The 23563-nt window shown below is 39.0% G+C and overlaps 1 protein-coding gene across 4 annotated transcripts in view; it reads left to right on the forward strand.

The window, feature by feature from the left end:
- The window catches only part of si:ch211-266g18.10 (axoneme-associated protein mst101(2)), a 176266-nt gene that overhangs the window by 138159 nt on the left and 14544 nt on the right, over nt 1–23563 (forward strand). For all 4 annotated transcript variants that reach the window (XM_029766872.1, XM_029766873.1, XM_029766874.1 and 1 more), the window contains 10 exons: nt 1571–1612; nt 3211–3255; nt 7022–7066; nt 7328–7375; nt 9147–9194; nt 9311–9358; nt 16518–16559; nt 18154–18195; nt 22059–22103; nt 22365–22412. In XM_029766872.1, coding sequence (XP_029622732.1) covers nt 1571–1612; nt 3211–3255; nt 7022–7066; nt 7328–7375; nt 9147–9194; nt 9311–9358; nt 16518–16559; nt 18154–18195; nt 22059–22103; nt 22365–22412 — 453 coding nt within the window. The remainder of the gene's footprint in view (nt 1–1570; nt 1613–3210; nt 3256–7021; nt 7067–7327; nt 7376–9146; nt 9195–9310; nt 9359–16517; nt 16560–18153; nt 18196–22058; nt 22104–22364; nt 22413–23563) is intronic.

Below are 23563 nucleotides of genomic sequence, written 5' to 3' on the forward strand. Positions count from 1 at the left end.
GCTTCCTTCTTTTCACTCTGTCAATTAGGTTAGTATTGTGCAGTAACTACAATGTATTTGATCCATCCTGTTTTCTCCCATCACAACCATTAAACTCTGTAACTGTTTTAAAGTCACCATTGGCCTCATGGTGAAATCTCTGAGCGGTTTCCTTCCTCTCGGGCAACTGAGTTAGGAAAGACACCTGTATCTTTGTAGTTATTGAGGGTATTGATACATAATTTGTTGCGCCATCTGTTGCACCTATTGCTGTTGCCCCTTCTTCACCACACTGTCTGTGTGGGTGGACCATTTCAGTTTGTCAGTGATGTGTTCGCCCAGGAACTTGAAGCTTTCCACTGTCTCCACTGCGGTCCCGTTGAAGTGGATAGGGGGGTGCTCCCTCTGCCTCTTTCCTGAAGTCCGCAATCAGCTCCTTTGTTTTGTTGACGTTGAGTGAGAGGTTATTTTCTTGGCACCACACTCCCAGAGCCATCACCTCCTCCTTGAAAGCTGTCTTGTTATTGTTGGTAATCAGGCCTAGCACTGTTGTTGTCTGCAACCTTGATGATTGAGTTGGAGGCGTGCATGGCCATGCAGTCATGGGTGTACAGGGAGTACAGGAGGGGGCTAGGCACGCCCCAGTGTTGAGAATCAGCAAAGTGGAGGTGTTGTTTCCTACCTTCACCACCTGTGGGTGGCCCGTCAGGAGGTCCAGGACCTAGTTGCGCAGGGCGGGGTTCAGACCCAGGGCCTCGAGCTTAATGATGAGCTTGGAGGGTAATATGGTGTTGAATGCTGAGCTATAGTCAATGAACAGCATTCTTACATAGGTATTCCTCTTGCCCAGATGGGATAGGGCAGTGTGCAGTGCGATGGTTTGTGGATCTAGTGGGGCGGTGTTTGAAATTAGCTGTTCGACTGAGGGACCTTACAGATAATTGTATGTGTGGGGCCCAGAGATAAGGTAGTCATAAAAAATTATGTTAGACACTATTATTGCACAGAGTCCATGCAACTTATGTGACTTGTTAAGCAAGTGTTCACTCCTGAACTTAATTAGGATTTCCATAACAAAGAGGTTGAATACTTATTGACTCAAGACATTTCAGATATCATTTTTAATTAATAACAATTCCAAAAAACATAATTCCACTTTGACATTATGGGTTATTGTGTGTAGGCCAGTGACAAAAAACCTAAATTTAATCCATTTTAAGTTCACGTTGTAACACAACAAAAATGTGGAAAACGTCAAGGGGTGTGAATTCTTTCTGAAGGCTCTGCATGTTCTCTGTGTATGTTTTTTAATACTGTGAAATCATTTTTTGTAACGTAAAAAAACAATATACATAATAGATTCACACCCCTTTTGATAACTTTAAAGAACTATACTGCTGAGCGGAGGACAGCTCATAATAATGGCTGAAATGGGAATCAATGGAATGGTATCAACCACATGGAAACCACGTGTTTGAAGTGTTTGATGTCATTCCATTGACTCTATTCCAGATATTATTATGAGCCGTCCACCCCTCAGCAGCCTCCACTGACTGAAATGTACGCTAACATTTATTTCCTATACTACCAGTGGTTTCCAAAGAGACAGCCAAACATGTCCCTGTAAAGACAGGTATTTACGTATTGTTCAACTGCTGACGTTAAGATGCATTTAAGCTTTTTCATGTAACAAAGCATTTTTTCTGAGGGGCTGCCAAAATTTGATAATTTCCTAAAAGGCCCAGTGCAGTCAAAAATGTGATTATCATGTTTGTTTGTGTGTGTGTGTATATATACAGTGCATTTGGAAAGTATTCAGACCCCTTTACATTTTGCACATTTTGTTACATTACAGCCTTATTCTAAAATTGATTAAATAAAAACATTTCCTCAGCAATCTACTCACAAAACCCCATAGTGACAAAGTGAAAACAGGTTTTTAGACATTTTTGCAAAAAATAAATACCTTATTTAGAACCTTTGCTATGAGACTTGAAATTGAGCTCAGGTGCATCTTGTTTCCCATGATCATCCTTGATTGGAGTCCACCTGTGGTAAATTAAATTGATTGGTCATGATTTGGAAAGGTACACACCTGTCTATATAAGGTCCCACAGTTGACAGTGCATGTCAGAGCAAAAACCAAGCCATGAGGTCGAAGTAATGATCTGTAGAGCTCCATGACAGGATTCTATCGAGGCACAGATCTGGGGAAGGATACAAATAAAATTCTGCAGCATTGAAGGTCCCCAAGAACAGTGGCCTCCACCATTCTTAAATGGAAGAAGTTTGGAACTACCAAGACTCTCGTTAGAGTTGGCTGCCCAACCAAATTGAGCAATCGGGGAAGAAGGGCCTTGGTCATGGAGGTGACCAAGAACCCGATGGTCACTCTGACAGAGCTCTAGTGTTCCTATGTGGAGATGGAATAAACTTCCAGAAGGACAACCATCTCTGCAGCACTAACCAATCAGGCATGTATGGTAGAGTGAACTCTTTGGTCTCAATGCCAAGTGTCACGTCTGAAGGAAACCTGGCACCATCTCTACGGTGAAGCATGGTGGTGGCAGCATTACACTGCTGGGATGTTTTTCAGTGGCAGGGACTGGGAGACTAGTCAGGATCGAGGATAAAGATGAACAGAGCAATGTACAGAGAGATCTTTGATGAAAACCTGCTCCAGAGCGCTCAGGACTGGTGCGAAGGTTCACCTTCCAACAGGACAATGACCCTAAGCACGCAGCCAAGCACACAGCCATGACAATGCAGTAGTGGCTTCAGGACAAGTTTCTGAATGTGCATGAGAGGCCCAGCCAGAGGCTGGACTTGAACCCGATCTAACATCTCTGGAGAGACCTGAAAATTGCTGTGCAGCAACGTTCCCCATCCACCCTGATAGAGCTTGTGAGGAATGGGAGAAACTCCCCAACTTCAGTTTGCCAAGCTTGTAGCGTCATACCCAAGACAATTCTATGCTTTTTGCTTTGTCATTATGGGATATTGTGTGTATATTGATGAGGGGGGAAAAACTATGTAATTAATTTTAGAACAAGACTGTAAGGTAACAAAATGTGGAAAAAGTCAAGGGGTCTGAATACTTTCCGAATATACTGTACATGCTTACAGCAAGTAATGTAATACATGCTCTGCCACGTATGTTGATGAACAGCACATTGTTTGAATGTAAAGTTATTAGGTACATTGTTCAGATGTTATTATCTCCTGTCAAAGCAGATACTCCCAAAGAAAAGGACAAACCAGTAGCTGTTAAGAAAGGTACTGATAGTGTTTGGCCTCTTAAGAATGCTTTAGAATTTTCTAATGCTCAACAGTGCTTCCTAGGCTTCTTTAGCAGCAACACGGTAACAACTGATCTGCTGGTTTATCCTCGTGGATTTTTTATTGCAATCAAGCTTAGCATAGCAGGCCGGTGCATGTAATCTCCTGTTAGTAGTGTTTTAAGAAATCCAGCTGTATTGCGTAGCATAGGTCTACATTCGGCCCGTTGGTTGCAATTGACTCGTTGGTTTTTATGGGGTTTACTATCATATCCTAACAGCCCTCTTGTTTTAAATTTCTTTTGACCTTTACCCTTTCAGATGCCCAAATAAGCAACTGTTTTCTTGGAGTGTAGAGCCTGTGGCATGGAAAGAGGCTAAAGCTGTGCCTGAAAAGAAAGACAAATGTTATATAGTTGTTACGCCCTTTCAAAAATCACTGTAGCTAGGGCTGGTTTTAATTCCACATATTCTAATTATATTCCATCTCCCTGTAAATTCCATCAATTCATTTCAAATTCCAGGTCAGTCTTAAAGAAAGAATTCAATTCCTCTTCATTACAACGTAAGGTACATTCCAAAAATGTAATTCCAAATTCAATATTATCCCAAGCAATTCCACACATTCCAATTTGGAATTCAATTCCCTCAGGCTGTCAGACTGATCATGTCACTGTTCAGGTTGTCCAGCTATACTGGACATATAGGGAAACAAGTTGAAATGATTTAAAACAAATCCTGTAGTACATTTTCTTATACTAAATGTTATTTTTCTATTAAACTGGGAAATGCACAAATATTGAATCCCATTATTTTACAATCCCAAATGAATTCCTATTCAAACAGTCAAATATCAATACAATTCCAAACCCATAACTTGAAGGTTGTTGCATTTCAAATTGAGTACAATTTAAATTCACCATTTCATGAGTGAATTCAAGTATTATAATTGAAACGTACACTAAATAAAAATAAACTCAACATGCAACAATTTAAAAGATTTTACTGAGTTACAGTTCATGTAAGGAAATCAGTCAATTGAAATAAATTCATTAGGCCCTAATCTATGGGGTTCACATGACTGGGATATGCATCTCTTGGTCACAGATACCTTAAAAAAAGGTAGGGCTGTGGATCATTAAACCAGTCATTGTCTGGTGTGCCTCATGCAGTGCGACACATCTCCTTTGAATAGAGTTGATCAACAGATTGTAGCCTGTGGAATGTTGTCCCACTCCTCTTCAATGGCTGTGCGAAATTGGCGGGAACTAGAACACCCTGTTGTACACGTCGATCCAGAGCATCTCAAACATGCTCAAAGGGATTTTGGCATTTTATTCTTGCAGTGTAATTCTTATTTTTGTGCTCTAAATGTTTTGTAGTTTTACGGACAACACAGAGACTGAAGCTACAAAAGACAATGTCAAACCAACAGCTCTGAGGAAAGGTTGAGAAATAATTTCTCAACTGATCTGTCTGTAAATTAAACCAATCCAATTTGTGTTTCACTGGAAAATACTCAAATCTAGTCTGAGTAGGCCGAACCAGCACCAACAACTCCTTAGCTATGTAATATTTGTCAAAATGTGCATCACCTTGCACACAATCAAGATTTCCTCGACGTCTGATGAAAATCTCTTAGTTTATTTCCAAAACAGAAACTTTTCAGGAAATGGAAACGAATACACAATTATGAAACTTCAGAAGCTTTTTTGAATGCATTTTCTTGGTCCTAGAGTTATAAAATGTTCAGAGTACATTGAGGGGAGTTACTGCTTTCAATAAATGGCCAAAAAAATAAGATTTGCTCAAATTGAGTTACAAGGTTTTCATCAGATAGCGACGGTATGTTTTGTTTCATATGTTTATAAATTAATTCCTTACATCATGAAGTGTTGAAATGTTTAAAACTAGTCAGCAAATGAGATTGGTTAGATGGTGCTCTCTCTTATTGAAGCAGATAATCCCAAAGGAATGGCCCAACCAGTCTCTGTAAAAAAAGGTATCCATGTACAGTAGTGTTTGGACGTACATAAGATTTACTAATGCTAAATATATTTTGTGAATTATTAGCTTCCAATTAGAACAATTCGATGCATCTGAAAATTAGCAAAACGATGTGGGAGAAAGTTTTACAATGGCAATTCATTGCATATTGTAAGTCGTGGCCAAATTGTCTGCTTCCTTGCTTCCTCTAACTTGGTATTTTGGTATTTTATTAGGATCCCCATTAGCTGTTGCAAAAGCAGCAGCTACTCTTCTTGGGGTCCACACAAATAATGAATGTATTTTAAACGTTACGTAGCTCCCAACACTGAATGAGTGCCTCTTCATATAAAATGAAATACAGTGCCTTTAGAAAGTATTCACACCCCTTTCGTTTTCCACATTATGTTGTGTTACAGCCTGAATTTTAAATGTATTCCATTTAGATTTTGTGTCACTGATTTGCACACAACTGCTTTAATTTTGCTGGACCCCAGGAAGAGTAGCTGCTGCCAAAGCAATAATGTCAAAGTGGAATTTTGTTTGTATATTTTTTTTTTAAATAAATTAACAAAAATTAACCCATTTCTTATGGTACGCCTAAATAAGTTCAGGAGTAAAAATGTGCTTAACAAATCACATAATTTGCATGGACTCATTCCTCAATCAAGTAGTGAATTTCAAGCACAGATTCAAGCACAAAGTCAAAAAGGTTTTTCAATGCCTTGCAAAGAAGGACGCCGATTGGTAAATATGTAAAAATAAAAAAAGCAGATGCTGAATCTCCCTTAGAGCAGGTGAAGTTATTAATTACACTTTGGATGGTGTATAAATACACCTGGTCACTACAACGATATAGGCATTTTTCCTAACTCAGTTGCCAGAGAGGAAGGAAAATGCTCAGGGATTTCACCATGAGGCCAATGGTGATTTTATAGGAGTTTCATAGTTTGTATTTGTATTTATTATGCATTCCCATTAGCTGCTCCCAAAGCAGCAGGTACTCTTCCTGGGGTCCAGCAAAATTAAGGCAGTTTATAAAGATTACAATACACACACTACGTGCCCTCAGGCCCCTACTCCACCAATACCACATATCTCCAGTACTAAATCCATGTGTATGTATATAGTGTGCATGTTATCGTGTGTGTGTTTGTGTGTGTGTGTGCCAATGCTTGTGTTGCTTCACAGTCCCCACTGTTCCATAAGGTGTTTTTTTCATCTGTTTCTTAAATCTAATTGTACATCTTGAGTCAGTTACTTGATGTGGAACAGAGTTCCATGCAGTCATGGCTCTATGTAGCACTGTGTGCCTCCGATAGTCTGTTCTGGACTTGGAGACTGTGAAGATAGAGGAGCTTAAGAAATGTAATGCATAATGAAAATGTTGAAATTGAATTACACAAACAGATATTATTCAGACCTCTCCTGCTAAATCATATACTTCCAAAGACAAGATCAAACCAGTCCGTATACAGAAAGGTATTGATGTTCCATATCTACAAAAGTTTTGGGCTTTTGTAGAATACCTAGATACTTATGGTCATCTTTTGTTTGTTAGCTGTGTTTGTTAGTAGAGTACTGCTCCACTTATCATGGCATCTCATTGTTTTTAATTCTGGTTTGATTTAGAGTCTGAAGCTTATAAAGGGAAAGCCAAAGTAGCAGCTATAGCAAAATATTGATGCTCTTATTGCAATATCTTTCCCATTCAGTTCCTCACACATAATATAACTTAATGGGATGCAGTAAAAATATTGTTTTTTCATTTGATTCAGGACCTGTTCTGAAAGAGAAGGCCATGCCAGCCCCTGCAAAGAAAGGTAATAGAACTTACTCCCATTTTTCTTATTTAATAAGTTTATTTGATAACAATCCTATCATCCTTGGTATTTCATTGTTGTTTATTATGTAACGGTAGCATGTAATTCATGCCTACAGTATATACAGTACATTAGATTACCAATTCCCAGATGTCTGAATTTGGGAAACTTTTTTAATAGAAATTGTTAGTTGTACTTTATGTCTGCCCTAACCTCCATTATAACTATTATCAAAGTACTTACATTTGTGTCTTTGTTTAGAACGTGAGGCTCCCAACCAAAAGGCCAAACCAGTATCTCATAAGAAAGGTACTGATTCAATTCAAGGTTTTGTTTTTCAGGGAAACGTTAATTTAGCAGAAGATAGATTTACATGTATTTTCATTTATTTTGATTCAGTTGTGGTGAAATATGTATATTTGCGTAATTTACTGTGTTACTTTATTTTTTTAAACTTTAGTTAATTTAGTATTAATATTTTCTTAACTCCATTTCTTGAGCTGAATTGTTGGTTAAGGGCTTGTAAGTAAGCATTTCACGGTAAGGTCTACCTGTTGTATTCGGCGCATGTGACAAATAAAATTTGATTTGATAGTCTTAACATGAACTCCTACTGAATTAAGCATTTCTTGCAGTGAAATTATACACAGGACACGTTTTGACTAGGGAGCGGAGAAATAGGATTTATTTGTTTCAGAGAGAATGCAAAATGACTGTGGAGTTGCTGTCTTTATCAGCATCATGAAAGCTGATAGTATTTCAACCACATAAAATGTGCATCCAAGCCGAACTGAAATCTTATCAGAAACAGTTTGGGTTGATTTCATAGCTTTCAATTTCCTTACAACCAGTCAAACTCATGTCATTTGGAGATTTTGAACAGAAAATCCAGTTTTTTATAAAAATGTTATGCATTTGATCCCTGATCCCTAGCCTAGAAACCTATTTAAATAAAGTCTCTGACTGTAGCCTACAGCACATTTTCTATATTAGCAGGTAAGTGTCGGGTGCGGGCCACAGGTTTTCACTTTATCAACTATAGTCAGGCGGATGCAGATGGGTTATTAGCAATTGCGAGAGAGTGCAGAGATGAACAAACAGCTGACCAGCGCACCAATAGTGCCTAGCACTGGGATTGAATACGTGACCCTCGGAGTGGGAGTCTGCAGTTTAAAGGCCCATCCACAATCCTCTAGCAAGCCGCAATCCTACTCAACGGTCATTTTTTTAAATGTTTTTATTTTACCTTTATTTAAGTAGGCAAGTCAGTTAAGAACAAATTCTTATTTTCAATGAAGGCCTAGGAACAGTGGGTTAACTGCCTTGTTCAGGGGCAAGAACAACAGATTTTTACCTTGTCAGCTCAAGGATTCGATCTTGCAACCTTTCGGTTACTAATCCAATGCTCTAACCACTAGGCTACCTGCCGCCCCTAAGTAACGTTAATAGGAGCTCACATTGCCCCTAGTGGACTGTATAGCTTCCACATTTCGCCAGGTCCAAATGTAATCTGGTACCTGCAGAATCGGCACCTTCTGGTGTATTCCATAAGAGAATGGGCTGGTTTTATGTTTCATTAAATCAGAGTCCCCTACAAACAAGAGAGCTGTGATCAATATAGTTTTATATAAACACCATTTGTTTTAGTTAATTGTAATAACCAGAATCAGAACCAGGAATCCCCTTCAAAAGGTATTGATTTATTTCAGATTCATCTTCTTTTTTTTTTTACAAAGTAACGTTTTTGTGAAAGTGTTCGGTCTGTTTTTACATGTACATACTATGTACAGTAGATTGCGTATGGTTTATATATACTGAGAAATTATATATTTTCCCTTCAATATACAACCGCTATCCTCCCCTCACAGCCTACATTGTCAATCAACACTACACAATATTCGACTCAAATGTAATGTTTGCATGACTTTGTAATGTTTTGTCATTTCACAAACATTTGTGAAACAATCATCTTTAGGACAAGCAAAATCATCTTGTCCTAAAGCTGATGTTTTTATCACACCTTCAGTTAAGAGCCGTGCTGTAATAATGCTATGTCATTTCTTGTTCCTACTTGATTCAGAACTTGAGGGTGTGAAAGAGATGGACAAACCAGACCTTCTTAAGAAAGGTACAGTATATAGATTTAGTTTCCATGTTCACCCATTCATGTCTTCTGTCAACTCAATACCCTTCGACTGTTATTTAGATAGGGTCTCATTCAAAACTGTTCTGTATTTGACCTAGAACCTGAAGCTACAAAAAAGAAGGCTTACCCAGCAACTGTAACGAAAGGTACAGGTGTCGTTTTTGTTCATTTTAATCACTGTTGGATCTCTGTCAGTTCTCTGTTTTCATGTCCTCCGGATCTGATGACACCTGGATATAGCTTAGTTTTCTATATGTACAGCGCCTTCAGAAAGTATCCACACCCCTTAACTTTTTCCACATTTTGTTGTGTTACAAAGTGAGATTAAAATAGATCTAATTGTCATTTCTTTGTCAACGATCTACACAAAATACGCTGTAATTTCAAAGTGGAAGAAAAATTCTAACATTTGTGAAAACAATATGAAACACAACTCACTAACATATCTCGAAGAATCACCTTTGGCAGCAATTACAGCTGTGAGTCTTTCGTGGTATTTTGTATTCGTATATATTATGGATCCCCATTAGCTGCTGCCAAGGCAGCAACTACTCTTCCTGGGGTTCAGCAAAATTAAGGCAGTTTATACAATTTTAAAAACATTACAATACATTCAGACTGTGTGCCCTCAGGCCTCTACTCCACCACTACCACATATATACTGTACAAAATCCATATGTACAAGTATGGATAGTGCGTATGCCATCGTGTGTGTGTGTGTATGCGCCTGTGTTTGTGTTGCGTCACAGTCCCCACTGTTCCATAAGGTGTTTTATTAATCTGTTTTTTAAATCAAATTTTACTGCTTGCATGTGTTACTTGATGTGGAGTAGAGTTCCATGTAATCATGGCTCTATTTAGTACTGTGCACCTTCCATAGTCTGTTCTGGACTTGGGGACTGTGAAGAGACCTCTTGTGGCATGTCTTGTAGGGTATGCATGTGTGTCCCAGTAGTTCAAACAGACAGCTCGGTGCATTCAACATGTCAATACCTCTCATGAACACAAGCAGTGAGGAAGTCAATCTCTCCTCCACTTTGTGCTAGGTGAGATTGACATGCATATTATTCATATTTGCTCTCTGTGTACATCCAAATGCCAGCCGTGCTGCCCTGTTCTGAACCAATTGCAATTTTCCTAAGTCCTTTTTTGTGGCACCTGACCACACGACTGAACAGTAGTCTAGGTGCGACAAAACTAGGGCCTGTAGGACCTGCCTTGTTGACAAGAAGGTGGAGCAGCGCCTTATCATAGACAAACTTCTCCCCATCTTAGCTACTGCTGTGTCAATATGTTTGACCATGACAGTTTACAATCCAGGGAATCTCCAAGCTGTTTGGTCACCTCAACTTGTTCAATTTACACATTATTTATTACAAGATTTAGTTGAGGTTTAGTGAATGATTTGTCCCAAATACAATGCATTTAGTTTTAGAAATATTTATTCAACTTATTACTTGCCATCCACTCTGAAACTAACTGCAACTCTATATTGAGTGTTGCAGTCATTTCAATTGTTGTAGTAGATTTATGGTCTTGAGTCATCCGCATACATAGAAACTCTGGCTTTCCTCAAAGGGCCTAGACAGCTGTCTTGGAGAATTCCTGATTCTACGTGGATTATGTTGGAGAGGCTTCCATTAAAGAACACCCTTTGTGTTCTGTTAGACAGGTAACTCTTTATCCACAATATAGCAGCGTGTGTAAAGCCATAACACATACGTTTTGCCAGCAGCAGACTATGATCGATAATGTCAAAGGCTGCACTGAAATCTAACAAAACAGAAACCACCATCTTTTTATCATACATTTCACTTAGCCAATTTGTGTATGTGCTGTGCTTGTTGAATGTCCTTCTCTATAAGCATGCTGAAAGTGAGTTGTGAATTTGTTTACTGTAAAATAGCATTGTATCTGGTCAAACCATTTTTTCCAAAAGTTTACTCAGGGTTAATAACAGGCTGATTGGTCGGCTATTTGAGCCAGCTTTACTATTCTTAGGTAGAGGAATTAATTTAGCTTCCCTCCAAGCCTGAGGGCACACACTTTCTAGTATTCTTTAACTGAAGATGTGGCAAATAGGAGTGGCAATATCGTCCGCTATTATCTTCCATCCAAGTTGTCAGACCGCGGTGGCTTGTCATCGTTAATAGACAACAATAATTTTTTTCACCTCTTCCACACTAACTTTACGGAATTTATAAGTTCAATGCTTGTCTCTCATAATTTGGTCAGATATACTTGGATGTGTATTGTCAGCGTCTGTTGCTGGCATGTTATATCTAATTTTGCTAATCTTGCCAATGAAAAAATCATTAAAGTAATTGGCAATATCAGTTGTTTTGATGAATAAGCCATCTGTTTCAATGAATGATGGAGCTGAGTTTGCCTTTTTTCCCAGAATTTCATTTAAGGCGCTCAAAAACGTTATACTATCATTCTTTATTTAATTTACCTTGGTTTCATAGTGTAGTTTCTTCTTCTTTTTATTCAGTTAAGTCACATGATTTCTCAATGATTTCTGCAATAAGTTTGCCAATCGGTTGTGCAGCCAGACTTATTTGCCATTCCTTTTGCCTCATCCCTCTCAACCATACAATTTTTCAATTCCTCATTAATCCACGGGGATTTAACCGTTTTAGTAATTTTCTTAATAGGTGCATATTCCAGTTGCAAGCAACTGGAATAAGCAATTTCATAAATGTGTCAAGTGCAATGTCTGTTTGCTCCTCATTACACACGGACCAACAGATATTCTTTACATTAATAACATAGGAATCACTACAAAACGTATTGTATGACCACTTATACACTATATTAGGCCCAGACTTTGGAACTTTGGTTTTCCTTGATATGGCTACTATATTGTGATCACTACATCCGATGGATCTTGAAACTGCTTTCAAGAACATTTCTGCAGCATTCGTGAAGATGTGATCAATAATTAATGATGATTTAATTCCTGTGCTGTTTGTAACTACCCTGGTAGGTTGACTGATAACCTGAACCAGGTTGCAAGCACTGGTTACAGTTTGAAGCTTTTTCTTGAGTGGGCAGCTTGATGAAAGCCAGTCAATATTTAAATCACCCAGAAAATATACCTCTCTGTTGATATCACATACATTATCAAGCATTTCACACATGTTATCCAGATACTGACTGTTAGCACTTAGTGGTCTATAGCAGCTTCCAACCAGAATGGGCTTAAGGTTAAGGTTAGCCATATAACTTCAGCAGCATTTGACATGAGATCCTCTCTAACCTTTACAGGAATGTGATTCTGAATATAAACAGCAAAACCTCCACCATTGCCATTTCTGTCTTTTCTGTAAACGTTATAACCTTGTATTGCTACCACTGTATCGTCAAAGGTATTATCTAAGTGAGTTTCAGAAATAGTCAGAATATGAATGTAATCTGTCGCTAACAAATTATTGATTTCATGAACCTTGTTTCTTAAAATACATATATTAATGTGGGCTATTTTGAGCACTTTTCTTCTGGGATGCTTACTTGCTTTCATTGCTTTACTGGGAAGCTTAGCAGCAGTAGATGTGCTCATGTTCTTTATGTTAGTGCCGGATGAGCTGCTCACAGTGGACTTCCTCCTAGGGCACACCGGCTTAGTGCTAACAGTATAAATGTGGTTCATATGCACATGATTACTGCATTTAATAGTTGTATGATTAGTAGAGGCATTCAGGGCAGGTAAAGGGACATCAATTAGTTTACTTATATTGTGTCTACTGATGCCTCTAGTGTAATGTACAATTGCTGAAGCATTATGACAGCTATGTGTCACAACAGTAGGGATTAGTTGAGCTGGGTTTGAGACATTGATAAGTCATTGTCTCAACGTAGCCTTATAGTGCTGTGAAAGGATCCAGGATCCCAAATGATTTGGGTGGATTCCATCCTTATAAAACATGTTTTGTTTCCAAAAGGTGTTGAAGTTGTCAACAAAAGCTACACCCATTGAGCTGCAATAATCACGTAGCCAATTGTGAAGAGAAAGAATCCTGCTAAAGCCTTCAATGCCGCGATTCAGAGATGGCAGAGGGCCAAATATGATGGGTCTTTTGTTAGTGTTTAGCAGATAGTCAATCAACTCTTTAAAATCCAGTTTCAACTGTTCAGAATTGCCCTTCATAATGTCATTAAAACCCACATGGACTACGATAGAATCGATTTCCTTGTCCTGGCGTAGTACTTTCGGGAGCAGCTTACTAATGTAATTTGCTCGAGCTCCGGGATAAGACATTGTTTTTGCACAAGGAACGGTCACATTTCTTATCATGGAGCAACCCAGAATTACGGCTGGCGAGAAGGACGAGCAAATCCGTCCACTCCCAAGCTTCTCAGGATTCGGAGAACCCTTTATGGACAGGAGATAGGCAGGATAACTTTGAGGCCTGCCACATCCAGGGACAGAAGGTTGTCGACTTAGTAGTTGTAGGCATTGCGGTCGCAGACACAGGCACCCCCAGCGACGAAGGTGCAGGAAGATCAGGCTCCAGGACGGCAAAACTATTCACTGTTTGTATCCTCTCCAGGCCTCTCGTTGGGAGTGTATACTGCTTTGTGGGAAGTCGCCGTCTTCGGCTTCCACGGCTCGTGACATGCAACCATTGTTGATTGTCTTGCTCCTCTTGCTGAGCTCCTTCTACTCCGCTATCAGATGGGAGAGCTCCGGGCAACACCGGCCAGTGAACAGGCAGAGATGCATCCAACAAGCGCAAACGCAGCCCAGCCAATGGCGTTGAAAATGTTAACATTTATCACTCTACGTTTTCCCCAGTTTCTTACTTAGGCTGGCGACCTGCATGATCAATGAAGCCACCCCAAGCCTAAAATCCTCTGCATGTAAACAATTGCCGCATTGGAACTCCAAGTTGTCCGGTTTACCCCGAAACAGTGCCAAATAGATACAGCTCCTACCGCGCTGGAACCATAAAAACATTTCTCCAGACAAAGGGGGCTCCATTGCAAAACTCATCTGATACCAACTTTGTTAGCTTGATGGCTAACAGCTTAGCGTGTCCGTCAATCAGGCATAAACCTGTCTGTTAAGAGGCATTCCAGGACAAGAAATAGCGGCCCTTGCTGTTAAAAGCTAACCACGTCGTGGAATCCATCAAAACCTAGTTCTGTATTTGTATTTATTGAATATCGGTTTTGTTTCAATCAAAATTAACAAACCAAGTGTTTTCCAGTTTACAATGTTCAGCTGCGCACTCTGATGACGTGACGTGAATTTGCATTGCGAAGGTATCTCAGGCAGTAAGTCTCTAAATGCTTTCCACACCTGGATTGTGCAACATTTGCCCATTATTCTTTACAAAATTCTTCAAGCTCTGTTGATCTTTGCTAGACAACCATTTTCAGGTCTTGCCATAGATTTTCAATCAGATTTAAGGAACTCAGGAACATTCACTGTCTTATTGTAAAGCAACTCCAGTGTAGATTTGGCCTTGTATTTTAGGTTATTGTCCTAATGAAAGGTGAATTAATCCCCAAGTGTCTGGTGGAAAGCAGACTGAACCAGGTTTCCCTCTACGATTTTGCCTGTGCTTAGCTCCATTCTGTTTATTTTTTATCCTGAAAAACTCCCCGGTCCGATTACAAGCATACCCATAACATGATACAGCCACTACTATATTTAAAAATATGGGGAGTGGTACTCAGTAATATGTCGTATTTGCCCCAAACATAACACTTTGTATTCAGAACAAAAAGTAAAAATTGCTTTGCCACATTCTTTGCAGTATTACATTAGTAACCATTAAACTCTGTAACTGTTTTAAAGTCACCATTGGCCTCATGGTGAAATCTCTGAGCGGTTTCCTTCCTCTCGGGCAACTGAGTTAGGAAAGACACCTGTATCTTTGTAGTTATTGAGGGTATTGATACATCATTTGTTGCGCCATCTGTTGCACCTATTGCTGTTGCGCCTTCTTCACCACACTGTCTGTGTGGGTGGACCATTTCAGTTTGTCAGTGATGTGTACGCCTAGGAACTTGAAGCTTTCCACTTTCTCCACTGCGGTCCCGTCGAAGTGGATAGGGGGGTGCTCCCTCTGCCTCTTTTCTGAAGTCCGCGATCAGCTCTTTTGTTTTGTTGACGTTGAGTGAGAGGTTATTTTCCTGGCACCACACTCCCAGAGCCCTCACCTCCTCCTTGTAGGCTGTCTTGTTATTGTTGGTAATCAGGCCTAGCACTGTTGTGTTGTCTGCAAACTTGATGATTGAGTTGGAGGCGTGCATGGCCATGCAGTCATGGGTGAACAGGGAGTACAGGAGGGGGCTAGGCACGCCCCAGTGTTGAGAATCAGCAAAGTGGAGGTGTTGTTTCCTATCTTCACCACCTGGGGGTGGCCTGTCAGGAAGTCCAGGACCTAGTTGCGTAGGGCGGGGTTCAGACCCAGGGCCTCGAGGTTAATGATGAGCTTGGAGGGTAATATGGTGTTGAATGCTGAGCTATAGTCAATGAACAGCATTCTTACATAGGTATTCCTCTTGCCCAGATGGGATAGGGCAGTGTGCAGTGCGATGGTCTGTGGATCTAGTGGGGCGGTGTTTGAAATTAGCTGTTCGACTGAGGGACCTTACAGATAATTGTATGTGTGGGGCCCAGAGATAAGGTAGTCATAAAAAATTATGTTAGACACTATTATTGCACAGAGTCCATGCAACTTATGTGACTTGTTAAGCAAGTGTTCACTCCTGAACTTAATTAGAATTGCCATAACAAAGAGGTTGAATACTTATTGACTCAAGACATTTCAGCATTCCATTTTTAATTAATAATAATTCCAAAAAACATAATTCCACTTTGACATTATGGGTTATTGTGTGTAGGCCAGTGACAAAAAACCTACATTTAATCCATTTTAAATTCACATTGTAACACAACAAAAATGTGGAAAAAGTCAAGGGGTGCGAATTCTTTCTGAAGGTTCTGCATGTTCTCTGTGTATGTTTTTTAATACTGTGAAATCAATTTTTGTAACGTAAAAAAACAATATACATAATAGATTCACACCCCTTTTGATAACTTTGCAGAACTCTAACTTTACAGAACTTTGACAAACACTGAAGTCTGTGGAGTCTGCTGAGCGGAGGACAGCTCATAATAATGGCTGTAATGGGAATCAATGGAATAGTATCAACCACATGGAAACCACATGTTTGAAGTGTTTGATGTCATTCCATTGACTCTATTGCAGACATTATTATGAGCCGTCCACCCCTCAGCAGCCTCCACTGACTGAAATGTATGCTAACATTTATTTCCTATACTACCAGTGGTTTCCAAAGACACGGCCAAACATGTCCCTGTAAAGACAGGTATTTACGTAGTGTTCAACTGCTGACGTTAAGCTGCGTTTAAGCTTTTTCATGTAACAAAGCAATTTTTCTGAGGGGCTGCCAAAATTTGATAATTTCTTAAAAGGCCCAGTGCAGTCAAAAATGTGATTTCCTGTTTGTGTGTGTGTATATATACAGTGCATTTGGAAAGTATTCAGACCCCTTTACATTTTGCACATTTTGTTACATTACAGCCTTATTCTAAAATGGATTAAATAAATACATTGCCTCAGCAATCTACTCACAAAACCCCATAGTGACAAAGTGAAAACAGGTTTTTAGACATTTTTGCAAAAAATAAATACCTTATTTAGACCCTTTGCTATGAGACTTGAAATTGAGCTCAGGTGCATCTTGTTTCCATTGATCATCCTTGATTGGAGTCCACCTGTGGTAAATTAAATTGATTGGACATGATTTGGAAAGGTACACACCTGTCTATATAAAGGTCCCACAGTTGAAAGTGCATGTCAGAGCAAAAACCAAGCCATGAGGTCGAAGTAATGATCTGTAGAGCTCAATGACAGGATTCTGTCGAGGCACAGATCTGGTGAAGAATACAAAAAAAATTCTGCAGCATTGAAGGTCCCCAAGAACAGTGGCCTCCATCATTCTTAAATGGAAGAAGTTTGGAACTACCAAGACTCTCGTTAGAGCTCGCTGCCCGGCCAAATTGAGCAATCGGGGAAGAAAGGCCTTGGTCAGGGAGGTGACCAAGAACCCGATGGTCACTCTGACAGAGCTCTAGAGTTCCTATGTGGAGATGGAATAAACTTTCAGAAGGACAACCATTTCTGCAGCACTAACCAATCAAGCATTTATGGGAGAGTGAACTATTTGGTCTCAATGCCAAGTGTCACGTCTGAAGGAAACCTGGCACCATCCCTACGGTGAAGCATGGTGGTGGCAGCATTATACTGCTGGGATGTTTTTCAGTGGCAGGGACTGGGAGACTAGTCAGGATCGAGGGAAAGATGAACAGAGCAATGTTCAGAGAGATCTTTGATGAAAACCTGCTCCAGAGCGCTCAGGACTGGTGCGAAGGTTCACCTTCCAACAGGCCAACGACCCTAAGCACACAGCCAAGCACACAGCCATGACAATGCAGTAGTGGCTTTGGGAAAAGTTTCTGAATGTGCATGAGAGGCCCAGCCAGAGGCTGGACTTGTACCCGATCTAACATCTCTGGAGAGACCTGAAAATAGCTGTGCAGCAACGTTCCCCATCCACCCTGATAGAGCTTGTGAGGAATGGGAGAAACTCCCCAACTACAGTTTGCCAAGCTTGTAGCGTCATACCCAAGACAATTCTATGCTTTTTGCTTTGTCATTATGGGATATTGTGTGTATATTGATGAGGGGGGAAAAACAATGTATTTAATTTTAGAACAAGACTGTAAGGTAACAAAATGTGGAAAAAGTCAAGGGGTCTGAATACTTTCCGAATATACTGTACATGCTTACAGCAAGTAATGTAATACATGCTCTACCACGTATGTTGATGAACAGCACATTGTTTGAATGTAAAGTTATTAGGTACATTGTTCAGATGTTATTATCTCCTGTCAAAGCAGATACTCCCAAAGAAAAGGACAAACCAGTAGCTGTTAAGAAAGGTACTGATAGTGTTTGGCCTCTTAAGAATGCTTTAGAATTTTCTAATGCTCAACAGTGCTTCTTAGGCTTCTTTAGCAGCAACACGGTAACAACTGATCTGCTGGTTTATCCTCGTGGATTTTTTATTGCAATCAAGCTTAGCTTAGCATGCCGATGCATGTAATCTCCTGTTAGTAGTGTTTCAAGAAATCCAGCTTTATTGCGTAGCATAGGTCTACATTCGGCCCGTTGGTTGCAATTGACTCGTTGGTTTTTATGGGGTTTACTATCATATCCTAACAGCCCTCTTGATTTAAATTTCCTTTGACCTTTACCCTTTCAGGTGGCCAAATAAGCAATTGTTTTCTTGGAGTGTAGAGCCTGTGGCATGGAAAGAGGCTAAAGATGTGCCTGAAAAGAAAGACAAATGTTATATAGTTGTTACGCCCTTTCAAAAATCACTGTAGCTAGGGCTGGTTTTAATTCCACATATTCTAATTATATTCCATCTCCCTGTAAATTCCATCAATTCATTTCAAATTCCAGGTCAGTCTTAAAGAAATAATTCAATTCCTCTTCATTACAACGTAAGGTACATTCCAAAAATGTAATTCCAAATTCAATATTGTCCCAAGCAATTCCACACATTCCAATTTGGAATTCAATTCCCTCAGGCTGTCAGACTGATCATGTCACTGTTCAGTTTGTCCAGCTATACTGGACATATAGGGAAACAAGTTGAAATGATTTAAAACAAATCCTGTAGTACATTTTCTTATACTAAATGTTATTTTTCTATTAACTGGGAAATGCACAAATATTGAATCCCATTATTTTAGAATCCCAAATGAATTCCTATTCAAACAGTCGAATATCAATACAATTCCAAACCCATAACTTGCAGGTTGTTGCATTTCAAATTGAGTACAATTTAAATTCACCATTTCATGAGTGAATTCAAGTATTATAATTGAAACGTACACTAAATAAAAATAAACTCAACATGCAAGATTTGAAAAGATTTTACTGAGTTACAGTTCATGTAAGGAAATCAGTCAATTGAAATAAATTCATTAGGCCCTAATCTATGGGGTTCACATGACTGGGATATGCATCTCTTGGTCACAGATACCTTAAAAAAAGGTAGGGCTGTGGATCATTAAACCAGTCATTGTCTGGTGTGCCTCATGCAGTGCGACACATCTCCTTTGAATAGAGTTGATCAACAGATTGTAGCCTGTGGAATGTTGTCCCACTCCTCTTCAATGGCTGTGCGAAATTGGCGGGAACTAGAACACCCTGTTGTACACGTCAATTCAGAGCATCTCAAACATGCTCAAAGGGATTTTGGCATTTTATTCTTGCAGTGTAATTCTTATTTTTGTGCTCTAAATGTTTTGTATTTTTACGGACAACACAGAGACTGAAGCTACAAAAGACAATGTCAAACCAACAGCTCTGAGGAAAGGTTGAGAAATAATTTCTCAACTGATCTGTCTGTAAATTAAACCAATCCAATTTGTGTTTCACTGGAAAATACTCAAATCTAGAGTCTGAGTAGGCCGAACCAGCACCAACAACTCCTTAGCTATGTTATATTTGTCAAAATGTGCATCACCTTGTACACAATCAAGATTTCCTCGACGTCTGATGAAAATCTCTTAGTTTATTTCCAAAACAGAAACTTTTCAGGAAATGGAAACGAACACACAATTATGAAACTTCAGAAGCTTTTTTGAATAAATGTTCTTGGTCCTAGAGTTATAATGTTCAGAGTACATTGAGGGGAGTTACTGCTTTCAAAAATGTCCAAAAAAATAAGATTTGCTCAAATTGAGTTACAAGGTTTTCATCAGATAGCGACGGTATGTTTTGTTTCATATGTTTATAAATTAATTCCTTACATCATGAAGTGTTGAAATGTTTAAAACTAGTCAGCAAATGAGATTGGTTAGATGGTGCTCTCTCTTATTGAAGCAGATAATCCCAAAGGAATGGCCCAACCAGTCTCTGTAAAAAAAGGTATCCATGTACAGTAGTGTTTGGACGTACATAAGATTTACTAATGCTAAATATATTTTGTGAATTATTAGCTTCCAATTAGAACAATTCGATGCATCTGAAAATTAGCAAAACGATGTGGGAGAAAGTTTTACAATGGCAATTCATTTGCATTTGTAAGTCGGGGCCAAATTGTCTGCTTCCTTGCTTCCTCTAACTTGGTATTTTGGTATTTTATTAGGATCCCCATTAGCTGTTGCAAAAGCAGCAGCTACTCTTCTTGGGGTCCACACAAATAATGAATGTATTTTAAACGTTACGTAGCTCCCAACACTGAATGAGTGACTCTTCATATAAAATGAAATACAGTGTCTATAGAAAGTATTCACACCCCTTTCGTTTTCCACATTTTGTTGTGTTACAGCCTGAATTTTAAATGTATTCCATTTAGATTTTGTGTCACTGATTTGCACACAACTGCCTTAATTTTGCTGGACCCCAGGAAGAGTAGCTGCTGCCAAAGCAACAGCTAATGGGGATCCATAATAAATACAAAACAATACAATACAAAAGCCCATAATGTCAAAGTGGAATTTTGTTTGTATAATTTTTTAAAATAAATTAACAAAAATTAACCAATTTCTTATGGTACGCCTAAATAAGTTCAGGAGTAAAAATATGCTTAACAAATCACATAATTTGCATGGACTCATTCCTCAATCAAGTAGTGAATTTCAAGCACAGATTCAACCACAAAGTCAAAAAGGTTTTTCAATGCCTTGCAAAGAAGGACACCGATTGGTAAATATGTAAAAATAAAAAAAGCAGATGCTGAATATCCCTTTGAGCAGGTGAAGTTATTAATTACACTTTGGATGGTGTATAAATACACCCGGTCACTACAACGATATAGGCATTTTTCCTAACTCAGTTGCCAGAGAGGAAGGAAAATGCTCAGGGATTTCACCATGAGGCCAATGGGGATTTTATAGGAGTTTCATAGTTTGTATTTGTATTTATTATGCATTCCCATTAGCTGCTCCCAAAGCAGCAGGTACTCTTCCTGGGGTCCAGCGAATTTAAGGCAGTTTATAAAGATTACAATACATACACTGCGTGCCCTCAGGCCCCTACTCCACCAATACCACATATCTCCAGTACTAAATCCATGTGTATGTATATAGTGTGTATGTTATCGTGTGTGTGTGTGTGTGTGTGTGTGTGTGTGTGTGTGTGTGTGTGTGTGTGTGTGTGTGTGTGTGTGTGTGTGTGCCAATGCTTGTGTTGCTTCACAGTCACCACTGTTCCATAAGGTGTTTTTTTCATCTGTTTCTTAAATCTAATTGTACATCTTGAGTCAGTTACTTGATGTGGAACAGAGTTCCATGCAGTCATGGCTCTATGTAGTACTGTGTGCCTCCTATAGTCTGTTCTGGACTTGGGGACTGTGAAGATAGAGGTGCTTAAGAAATGTAATGCATAATGAAAATGTTGAAATTGAATTACACAAACAGATTTTATTCAGACCTCTCCTGCTAAATCATATACTTCCAAAGACAAGATCAAACCAGTCCGTATACAGAAAGGTATTGATGTTCCATATCTACAAAAGTTTTGGGCTTTTGTAGAATACCTAGATACTTATGGTCATCTTTTGTTTGTTAGCTGTGTTTGTTAGTAGAGTACTGCTCCACTTATCATGGCTTCTCATTGTTTTAAATTCTTGTTTGATTTAGAGTCTAAAGCTTATAAAGGGAAAGCCAAAGTAGCAGCTATAGCAAAATATTGATGTTCTTATTGCAATATCTTTCCCATTCAGTTCCTCACGCATAATATAACTTAATGGGATGCAGTAAAAATATTGTTTTTTCATTTGATTCAGAACCTGCTCTGAAAGAGAAGGCCATGCCAGCCCCTGCAAAGAAAGGTAATAGAACTTACTCCCATTTTTCTTATTTAATAAGTTTATTTGATAACAATCCTATCATCCTTTGTATTTCATTGTTGTTTATTATGTAACGGTAGCATGTAATTCATGTCTACAGTATACACAGTACATTAGATTACCAATTCCCAGATGTCTGAATTTGGGAAACCTTTTTAATAGAAATTGTTAGTTGTACTTCATGTCTGCCCTAACCTCCATTATAACTATTAACATAGTACTTAAATTTGTGTCTTTGTTTAGAACGTGAGGCTCCCAACCAAAAGGCCAAACCAGTATCTCATAAGAAAGGTACTGATTCAATTCAAGGTTTTGTTTTTCAGGGAAACGTTTTTTTAGCAGAAGATAGATTTACATGTATTTTCATTTATTTTGATTCAGTTGTGGTGAAATATGTATATTTGCGTAATTTATTGTGTTACTTTATTTTTTTTTAACTTTAGTTAATTTAGTATTAATATTTTCTTAACTCTATTTCTTGAGCTGCATTGTTGGTTAAGGGCTTGTAAGCATTTCACGGTAAGGTCTACCTGTTGTATTCGGCGCATGTGACAAATAAAATTTGATTTGATAGTCTTAACATGAACTCCTACTGAATTAAGCATTTCTTGCAGTGAAAGTATACACAGGACACGTTTTGACTAGGGAGCGGAGAAATAGGATTTATTTGTTTCAGAGAGAATGCAAAATGACTGTGGAGTTGCTGTCTTTATCAGCATCATGAAAGCTGATAGTATTTCAGCCACATAAAATGTGCATCCAAGCCGAACTGAAATCTTATCAGAAACAGTTTGGGTTGTTTTCACAGCTTTCAATTTCCTTACAACCAGTTAAACTGATGTCATTTGGAGATTTTGCACAGAAAATCCAGTTTTTTATAAAAATGTTATGCATTTGATCCCTGATCCCTAGCCTAGAAACCTATTTAAATAAAGTCTCTGACTGTAGCCTACAGCACATTTTCTATATTAGCAGGTAAGTGTCGGGTGCGGGTCACAGGTTTTCACTTTATCAACTATAGTCAGGCGGATGCAGATGGGTTATTAGCAATTGCGAGAGAGTGCAGAGATGAACAAACAGCTGACCAGCGCACCAATAGTGCCTAGCACTGGGATTGAATACGTGACCCTCGGAGTGGGAGTCTGCAGTTTGAAGGCCCATCCACCTAGCAAGCCGCAATCCTACTCGACGGTCATTTTTTAAAATGTTTTTATTTGACCTTTATTTAAGTAGGCAAGTCAGTTAAGAACAAATTCTTATTTTAAATGAAGGCCTAGGAACAGTGGGTTAACTGCCTTGTTCAGGGGCAAGAACAACAGATTTTTACCTTGTCAGCTCAAGGATTCGATCTTGCAACCTTTCGATTACTAATCCAATGCTCTAACCACTAGGCTACCTGCCACCCCTAAGTAACGTTAATAGGCGTTAATAGAATCAAAACC

The sequence above is a fragment of the Salmo trutta genome, chromosome 12 (assembly GCF_901001165.1).
Source record: "Salmo trutta chromosome 12, fSalTru1.1, whole genome shotgun sequence".
Classification (NCBI taxonomy): domain Eukaryota; kingdom Metazoa; phylum Chordata; class Actinopteri; order Salmoniformes; family Salmonidae; genus Salmo; species Salmo trutta.